The 9,833-nt window shown below is 49.0% G+C and overlaps 1 protein-coding gene across 5 annotated transcripts in view; it reads left to right on the top strand.

The window, feature by feature from the left end:
• The first annotated feature begins 1,299 nt into the window (after nucleotides 1-1,299).
• Nucleotides 1,300-9,833, top strand: part of VAMP1 (vesicle associated membrane protein 1) — a 29,386-nt gene continuing 20,852 nt past the window's right edge. The window contains exons 1-6 of one of the 5 annotated variants that reach the window (XR_011151592.1): nucleotides 1,300-1,333; nucleotides 2,006-2,165; nucleotides 3,007-3,165; nucleotides 3,404-3,455; nucleotides 5,087-6,599; nucleotides 7,810-8,317. Coding sequence is in view for 4 of the 5 variants with exons in the window: in XM_069018891.1 (XP_068874992.1) it covers nucleotides 1,332-1,333; nucleotides 2,006-2,165; nucleotides 3,007-3,165; nucleotides 3,404-3,455; nucleotides 6,495-6,541 (420 nt within the window). In the remaining variant the exon portion in view is untranslated. Of the gene's footprint in view, nucleotides 1,334-2,005; nucleotides 2,166-3,006; nucleotides 3,166-3,403; nucleotides 8,318-9,833 lie in introns of those variants that run through there. The other 4 variants (XM_069018891.1, XM_069018909.1, XM_069018920.1 and 1 more) reach the window with 4 other exon arrangements.

Here is a 9,833-nt window from a genome sequence, read left to right on the forward strand (position 1 = left end):
TTGACTGAAAACATGTCGGAAACTGGAAGAGTATCAGAGAAAGTATCTCATACCCTTTGTCATCTCTTAATCCCTAAGCACTAGCCTGGCAAGGGCTCTGTGGCTCAAACTTCACTTATTTGCAATGGTTACTGGAATGGTCCTTAGACTGCAGTAGAAAGGCTGCCAGGCTACAGAAACTTCTTCCTCAACTCGTCCTTTCTGTCTGAACGCAGAGTTTAAAAACCTTGAGTGCTGAGGTCAGTGCTAGTCTGCTCCCATCTGCAAATCACCTGTCTCTAGTCACAACGCTGCATTACGTCTTCACCTTGTAACTACGATCTTCTAGTTACTGTGCTGTAATCTGTACCATATCTGTCTTGTGCACCTAATAATCTATGGGATCTGACACTAAAAACTTATATGAATGTCCTGTATCACCTTATGGAAGGAAAAGGTAATGTAGGTGTGAGCCCACGCTTGTCACTCTACTCACCATGCAAAATTCTGTATGAAGAGTCTTCTTGTTCCAGTACACTCCTGCCCCCTTTTTTGTCGTGAATTGAAGAATCTCCCCTTCTGATCCAGCTGGCTTCCTCAGATCTTTAGATGGAAAAACCCCAAACACATTGCTGTTCTTGGGGCTGCTGTGGGAGCCTCATTTCTCCCAGCAGGCTGCAGAAGCTCGATTGGTACTTGTTCAGGTTCGCTTTCGTGCCGTGCTGTATGATGGAAGTGGGCCAGCAACACCATCTCTTAATTGCAAGGACAGCGGATTAACGAGAGCCAACAGACACACTGCGGAGGTGGGATTTCGGGAGCGCTCCGCAGCCCCCACCACAACGGCGCCAGCCGGGCTCGGCTCCAAGACGAAAGCTGAACGGGGCAGGTAACCACGATCAGGCCCTGCGTGACCTACGCGGAGCGCGGCGGACCCGCTCAGGGCTGTCGGGGGCGGAGGGTCCAGCGGCAGAGCCGTGGATCGGGACCGGGGCCCTGCGAGCCCCCGGCCCGGTGGGGCGGGGGGAGCTCCGGGCAGCCCCGGCCCGCGCACCCCGGGACCCCCGCGGGGGCGGGGCCAGGGCGGGGGCGGGGCGCAGGGCGCTGCTGCCATTGGGCAGCCCCGGGGCGGGGCGGGGCGAATAGTATGGCCGCTTCCGCAGGGCGCGCAGCGCTGATTGGCTGAGCAGGAACCCAGGGGCGGTGCCGGGCTGCCGCTCCCGCGAAACAACTTGTGATTGGCTGTCGGCTCTGTGGGCGGGGCCCCATCGGTTATAAGTGGGGGGTCGCGGGGCTGCCGCTGTGAAGTTCCGTGCTCGGTGCGCTGCCGCTCCGTCCGGCCCGGCTCGGCCATGTGAGTGTCCGCCCGACCGGCCGTGGGCGAGCTGCGGGGGGCGCGGCGTGGGGGTGGTGGCTGGACCGTGCGGGAGCGCGGTCCATGCAGAGCTCGTGTCCTGGCCGGCGGCTGTGGGGTCGGGTGGCGCATTGCAGCAGCCGCAGGCAGGGTTGCCCACACCGCCCCCGGGCGGTCCTGCTTCCCCACCGACTGCGTGGGTGAGTGGGTGTGCGGGCCGTGCCCCACCGGTGATGTGCGGGGCCCCAGCTGGAGCTAGCCTGGCTGGCGGCCACCGCTGTGCCCGGCCCGGTGGCTGCCGTGGCCCTCCCGGAGTGCCCCCGCGCTGCCTCCCTGTCCCTCTTTCCCCATCTTCCTTTCCGGTCTCCTGGTCACCTCCGTGCGGCCAGGTCGCTGTTCCCCCCGGGAGGACGCAGTGCTTGGCGCGGGCGCACCCGCAAGCTCCTTCGACAACGGGCTGGATCCATTCCCGCTGCCCCCCTGGGCTTGCCTCTGCTTCGGGCTCTCCCACGACCCTGCCTGCTCCTGATCCGGGGGTATCCAGGGAGGCTGCGGGCTCCCGAGGCTGCTGCCAGCACTGCTCCAGCCTGGGGACACGGGGTCGCGTGGATTTGGGGAGGCTCTCTCTCGAGCGGCTGAGTTTTATCGTCGCTCATGTGTGTGTTTCCTTAGGTCTGACCCAGCTCAGCAGCCTGCTCCCGGGGCTCCCGAAGGAGGGGCTCCCGAAGGAGGAGCTCCCGAAGGGGCAGCCCCCGGTGGGGGTCCCCCCGGGGCTCCCCCCAATCTGAGCAGCAATCGCCGCCTGCAGCAGACGCAGGCCCAGGTGCAGGAGGTCAGTAGCTCTGCCAGCCCGGCTGGCTTCCCTGAGGGATGCCTGGACCCTTCTCCCACTGCTCTGCAGCAGCGATGTTCTTGACCAGTGTCTGTGGCTGAGGGGTGGCTCCTTTTGTTATGCCAATGCCAGAAATTAATTAATGCTCAATACTCAAAAATAGGGTGGCAAACTTATTAAAGAGGCTGGAGGACAGATTGCTTTATGTTTAAAAGCCGCTTAATTCCAGATACGACTTCCACGGACCAGGCTTGTTAGATTTTTTTTTTTTTTTTGGTTACCTCGTAATCGTGCATCTCTTATGGAAATAAAGCTGTACAGCATCCAGGACAGCTCTTACTCCCTGCGGGCTGCTTCAAGGGAACAGCGTGTGCAGTGATGTGGGGGAATCCTTGCCTGGCTCCCCGGGATCAATGTCAGTGGCTTGGCTGCTGACGCGCAGTAGCGCCTTTGTGCCTCACCGGGGCAGCAACATGAAACGCATAAGTTAATTTTGCAGCTCTCGAGAAGTCAGCATATGACTCCTCTCATGAGGAGGGTGGCTTTGGCGTGCTGCTGGAATGGAGAGCTCTTAAAAGCAGATCAGAATGTGGGGCTGAGGACCTGGCTGAAGTGTACTTGAGCTGATATTTTAACAGTGAGTCTCGGGTTTGTTTTTTTTTTTTCATTTCAAAGTAGGCAGTGACTTGAAACGACTTCTTTCTTACCCTGATCCTTCCCCCGCCCCCCCTGTTTATGTTTTTTGTTTGTTAGTATCTCAGCGTCAGTTGTTGGCTCAGTTACTCCTCTTTTGCAGCTGTCTTTACCACTATAACTGCTCCCACCGTTCTCCCTCCTGCAGGTGGTTGATATAATGTGTGTAAATGTAGACAAGGTGCTGGAACGAGATGAGATGCTGTCAGAGCTGGATAACCGGGCAGATGCACTTCAGGCTGGTGCCTCAATATTTGAAAGTAGCGCAGCAAAACTGAAAAGGAAGTACTGGTGGAAGAACTGCAAGGTGAGTTTCCTAGTACCATCATCCCCTTCATCAGGAGGGAACTGGGCTACCCCTCTCCTGCAGGGCTTTTCAAGTGTAGCTGGGGCTTAGTAACAATTTCAAATACTTAAGATTCTTTCATTGTGGGAGGGCTTTGAGGCCTCGTCTGTCACACCTTCAGGGGTTCCCTGGCTGTCAGGAAGGACGTGAATTTGTCAGTCTGTTCTGAGCATTGCTCTTGGACAATCTTTTTCTCCAGATGATGATCATGATGGGAGTGATTGGTGCCATTGTGGTGGTGGTGATTGCAAGTAAGTACCAAAAACCTCAGGCTCAAAGGTGAGGAAACACCAGCTCTAGAGTACTTTAAACTTTTCCTTTTTGGTTTGGGATCTCGAGGGTTTTAGTTGCGTGTTACCTCCAGTCTTTGGGGAAGGGAGGTGGAAGTGCTGGAACTCGCTCACTCAGTGTGGAAATGGTATGCTTTACCTAGCATATGAGGAATGGGGGATGCCATCATTATAGAAACGGGGTATTCTGCCTGCCAAGTCAGGTAAACCTGTAAGTATGAGGGGCATTTACCCTGGAGTGGGTGGATTGGCAAATTCCTGCCCTGGTGGGTGGTTTGGAGTTCTCTGAGGGACCTTTGGTGTAACTTGCCCTTTTGTTCTTTCCTTTTTTTCTTATTTCTGTTGCTTTGTCTCCAGTCTACTTTTTTACTTAAAAAAAGTCTTCAGTCTGCAACGTACTGTCCCCTATTACCTTGCCTGTCTCTTCTTGCCTCTGAATTTTCCCTTTCCTTCCCTTTCCTTCCCTTTCACCTAGCTTCTTCATTGATTTCTTTATTGGTTTTATCTTGTGTATAGGACTCTGAGCTGCTTACTGAACATAGATAGACTTTTCAATAGCTGCTGCAGCTTTAGGGAGCATCCTCTAAGTTTAGAGGAAAGGGAAGTTGAGGAGGAGTGGGTAGCTATTTGCTCCTGCTCTTCTGCAGGGAACTTTTTGTGTTTATTTTTGGGTGTAAGCTTGTCAAATAGTGCCTGTGTGAACTCTAGCAAAATAAGAATGCCTTAACACAGTGCCTTTTGGGATGAAGGACTTCAGCATGTGAGAGTCTTTAGTGTTCTGCCTAAAAAGAGTGGCAGCATGACTTGAGCTTTTCATTGAGCTTCTGAAATAAAAGCTAGTTTGTGTTGGCCAGTGGCTGTGAGCCATCTAAGCTACACGTAGTGATGTAGATTTCTCTAGCCATGGAGAGGTGAGCACTTGAAGAAATGATTTATTCTGCCTGTCCTCATTTCCAGATGACTTGCTGCCTGAACATGGCCATTTCAGTTTTTTATAAAGGAGGGCCTACATGATTACCTCAGTCAAGTGCAACAGGCTAAACACAGTTCAATGAAAGGAGCATTGCCACTATCTAAAAGGCATGTGTGGGAGTAAAGTCTCTCTCCACAAGGAACAAAAGAACAGCAATTAGTCTGGTGGGGAGTGCCAAATATGCCTTTCATCTATGCACACACAAGCCAGGACCCTGTAGCTTCCTACTATCTTGTAGCTTTCCAGAAGGAAGACTTTAGAGTAGTGGCAGAATGGGAATTGGTGTTTTACTTTTATGTGCCTGGGTTGAACATCAAGGAAGCTCACTGCCATAGCAGATAGAGGTGGAGGGGACTGGAGGTATTCCAGATGAGACTGAATGAGCTGCACGGCTTTCTGATTAAGAATATCTGCTCTGTTTCTGCTGCCACAAAGCCCTAACTTTCAGCAGGAGTTACAAAACCTTGAAATGGTTAGCTGGGGATTCAAAGGGAGATGGTGCTCTGGGCATGGATCTTGCAAAGTGACATCAGATGTCCCAGTTTGGCAACTTAGGTCTCTAGAGGTCTTGCCTATCAAACTGAATCCTCCTAATTGCTATGGGTTCTCTTGAATTTAGGTCCAGGGTGGTCTCTGATGGAAGTAAACTTGTGGCTTTCTGTGAGCAATTCCCTTGTTCTTCTCCATCAAAAGTAACAAGAGCTGTGAGTTGTTTGAATGTGTTGTCAGATATGGGTTAAATGAGCTGCCCCATTTCTGTAGAGTCTTCTGAGGTATGTGTATCGTGTCTTTTAACTTTTTTTAACAAGTTGAGCTGTAGCCTGTAATCTAGACTGGAAAGAGGGTACTCCTTTAATTTAGAAAGCTCTGCCTCTGTTCTAGAATACACTGGGATCTGTTTAGGCTTAAGAGGAGGCAGGGAGGACATCACTGGAGTTCCCAGATAAGAGCAAAGTACAAAAGATGGGAGGAGTAGATGCTTTTTGTTTCATTGGGTGTACTGGGGAAGCCCCTTTCCACCTCCCAGGGCACCTGGCAGGGGGCTAAGTTTTGCATGCTCACTTCCATGCCCCGGCATTTCATTTGAGTTCATCTCCCTGCAATTCCATTCCTCTCCACCTCGGGGGAGGGCAGAGATGAAGATCTGGAGTGAAGCAGCCCTCATCCCCTGAGCACTTCCCTAATTCCCCGTGGAACTGAGATGTGATGGATGATCAGAAGTGCATCTACTGAAGAGGAACCAGGGCCTGCTTGTGCTACTTCCTGCTCTCATTTTAGGGGGTAGGCTTACAAGCTTGAGGCCCCCAGACCAGCAATTCTCTCGAACTCTTCTAAACAAGCCTTTGGTGCCCCATTCCTCCTGTCTCTCTGGGAGCTGAGGTCCCCCTAGGCTGTCTCTTTCATTTCCTTCCCTTAGATGTTGTGTGTCTGCTCCCTTTCCTCTCCTTTGTCTCTCTGTGCATGGGCAAAACAAATCACCAAGGCCCTCTTAGTAAAAGCAAGGGACTCTGCTGCCCACAGCATCGCAGCCACTCATGCACGTGCAGTTTATTTACCTCCTCTACAAACACAACTGTAATTTCCTCTGGCATGTTCTAGAAATCAGCTCCTGTACTTTTAATGGTCTCTAAGAAACACAATTTACCACCTTACTGAGTCTGTCTGGTCTGTCAGTGAGTGGGAAGGGGTTGGGATGCCAAAGTGGTTTTGGCATTTTTTTTTTTGTCGCTTCCATAGCATACACGTACCTGAAGTTCTGTCCCTCAAAGCAGTGGCTGGTTTCCCATTGCAAAATGATGGTAGTTCCAGTTGTGCTGGACTGACTCTGGTAAGTCTGTAACAAGATGTGTGAACCAGCAGCTCTGGGGGAAGAGGCTGCCCAAGCCAAGTCTACTTTTAGCCACCAAATGTCCAGCCACTGTCCTGGTCAGGGGACTACCTTCCTGTGCATCAGTGTGTTAGTGGCAGCTCTGGCTCTCAGGCTGTGCTGCCTTTAGATTTCAATAACCTCCGATCCTTAAACCCAGAAACAATTCTCCATTGGTGTTGGAATGTAAGTTCAGGACCCAAATGAAGACCTCCAAGAGCAGGATGCTGTTCACAGCATATCTTGGAGCATGGCTGGAATGAAGGTAAGTGCCCCTTTGTTCTGCTTCACTGTACCCTTGAAACTAATTAAAAGGAAATGACAGAGCTTTGTCCAGTGCAGACTTCTTTTAAAATTAGATACTTGTGCCCTTATCTGCCCCTACTGCGATGAAAGCTGGCTTGTAAAACAGTCTTCCCCATGGCTTCTGGTTCCCTTATGATCAATCATTGTCCAGTCTTAAACATCACCAAAATCACACCAGAACAACGAACTCACCAGAACAACTCACAATGGTGAATGTGGAGCAAGGCAGCTAGAGTAATTCTTCAAAGATGGAAGCCTTCCTGGGAAAGGAAGGTGTCTGGGCTGGCTGGTGGATTAAAGCAGCATGTACAGTCTAAAATTCCACACAGTTCAGGCCTGCACAACCCAAACAAACTAGTTGTGCTACAATTCCTGCCAAGTGTTGTGTGTTGCCTTCCTGTTAGTTCTCAGCCTCATTCATGTAGGGGGATGGGGAAGATGTTTTCTTAGGACAGATGCATTTTTAGACTGTTGATGATGCAGTGTCCAAGTCCCTAGCCAAGGCTGGCTGTTGAATGGTCATTTTCCAAAGCTGGCAGCTGCTCTGGAGCACAGAGCTGGGACTGAACATACTGCTGAAGGTTGCCCCAGGGTTGAGCCCAGTTCATGAGTCATGTTGTGGATGTTTGCAAAGACTTGCACGCCTAACCATAAATCCTCTGGAAGGCATTGAAAATACCGTGTTCTACTGGGAGCTCTTCTGAGGTGCCATCCTTTATGCATCAGCCTTTCTGTTGCTCCTGCACTCTGTTATCCTAGACAAAACAGGGTTTAAAATGTGCTCCAAAAGCAAGGCCAAGGCTTTGGGAGAATAGTTCTTCATATGTCTAATTAAAAACTCAAGCTCTGCCTTTAAACATGGAACATGCTTAACATGCCTTTGAATGGGAACAGGTTGCCCAGAGAAGCCATGGATGCCCCATCTCTGGAGGTGTTCAAAGCTGGGTTGGATTGGGCTTTGAGCAGCCTTGTCTAGTGAAAGGTGTCCCTGTCCATAGCAGGGAGTTGGAACTAAGATGATATTTAAGGTCCCTTTCAAACCAAACCATTCTGTGCAACGTGCAGCTCCCATATCAGCTGCTTCATCCTGATGTCTTCAGATGTGGTGGAAGAAAAGCCTCAACTATACTGCTCCTAAATGGATATACCTTAAACCTTCATATTTCTAGGTGCCTGAGGCATTGCTCTGGCCTTTCCTGAGGTGTCTCTGTGCTGATCAAAGCAGGCTGCAGGCTCTCATCAGTGGTGGGGTTTGTTGTCTCAGCTGGAGAGTAACCAAATGATGGCTGGGAAGACAGATTTTTCTTCAGAGCTGGACTGCAGCATCAACACTTTTTAAATGAACCTAGCTTACTTGGGAAGTGACAGAGGTCCCTGCTCTGATGTATCCACTGGGGTTGGAAGCCTTAACTTGGTGAAGAGAGGTAATAATGGGGAGGTTTTATCTTTATTCTGACCTCTAAGCAAATAATTCTTCTGAGAGATGTAACAGATAAAGATACAGGTTTTACAAATAGGCAACTCAGCCATGTCTGTTGGATACCTGAGCCTCCATACTCCTGATAATCTTTGACCTATTTTTTGCCTGAGATAGAGTGCAACACCTGTTCAGAACACCCTTACTTGCTCCCCAGGTTTCAAATATGAACAGCCCCATAATGTCCTTTCCTCCAGTGCACAGACCCATTAAATGATTTCTGCAGAGGACAAAATGACACTTTCTTTTTATGTTCTTTCTTCCCAGGCTTCTATTCCAAAAGCCTTTGTACTATTGTTTTTAAATACATTTGCCATAAATTTATTAAAAGATTAATAAAGATCATAAGCTTTTTTTAGTTCATTGCATGCACTTGGAAGCTGAAGGCACTTTGCCCTCTTGTGCTTACAAGCCCCCTTTAAATATTGCATATTGTTAAATACAAAGAACTGTGACTGAATGTGGCTGTGCCTGTGGTATGTTCCTGATTTCTGTGGTTCCTGTGTCCTTTCACCTACAGCACTGCTGCCCTTTTCATTTCTTGATGTAGCCTGTAACCCCTTAGATTTTATTGAACCTGTCCCAAGAGCCTGGTAACCCTTTGCTCAAATTCCTTCTCAGTTTGACCTCAGTCTGTGCAGACAAACCTTGACCTATCTGTCCAGCTTCTCTAAGCCTTCCAGCAAGCAGGGTTTAGTTCTTCTAAATATATTGTTTATTCTCCCAAGTGATGGCTTTCTCATTTTTTTTCTAGCTTCCCTAGACACTTATGTTGTACTTCCCTGCATTTCCTCTATTACCTTAATTCTTATGGAAAAACAGTAGTTTTGGTATCTGTTCTCAGTCCAAAAAGACACAACCTCCAGCTGTTCCCTGCATGTTTTCCATGTCCTCAAAATAACTGTGCTATGCCTCTAACACACATGTGACTACTGAGCATTCACATCCCCTCAACTTTCTCCTCTTGTACAAATTCACCCCAGCTCAGACCTTTAATTTGCCTTTTGCTGACCTGCAGATCCCCATGCATGCATGCTTTCTTCCCTTTTCTCCAGTTTTTTCACATTCTCAGTGAAACACTCCCATTTTTGGGGCTCTTGCTCCAGCACTGCTGGCTTTGCCTCTTGTTCTCAGCCAGACCAAGCTCACTATACATCTGCTGAGCTCATTTGTGGACTTGTCAGCCTACAAGAAATGTAGGGATTATTTCTGGAACAATCACCTGATTTCTCCCAAGATGGCAATTTTTGCACTGATTCACAGGACAGGGAGGGTTAATCTATTTACCAACTTGTATAACTGCTTCTTCATGTTTGTACAGGCTTTTACCTCTGGATTTACAGCTATCCTGAATGGTGCCATTACTTTGAGTTCATCAGTCAAAGCTCTTTTTTTTTTTTTATTTGCATTTTAACACTTTTACGGAAGAGATAGAATATGGTTCAAGCTTCCCCCAGGAAATACATGGCCACCTTCTGCAGCTGTATTTCTTTATGATGAAGAGAACTTAGTGTTTCAAGTAGTTGTGCCTCTGATTAATCTTGCTTTAATCACCCACTTAACTATGCATGATGCAGCAGGTCTCATCAATTTTATGGTTATTACAGGGTTATTTATAGTTCTGTGATGTGAAGAATCGTGTCTTGCTCTTTGGATACTCAGGAAAGATCATGCTTACCATATGAGTCATCGTTATGTTTATGGTATACAAAGACT

This window comes from Aphelocoma coerulescens, chromosome 1, assembly GCF_041296385.1.
Source record: "Aphelocoma coerulescens isolate FSJ_1873_10779 chromosome 1, UR_Acoe_1.0, whole genome shotgun sequence".
NCBI lineage: Eukaryota > Metazoa > Chordata > Aves > Passeriformes > Corvidae > Aphelocoma > Aphelocoma coerulescens.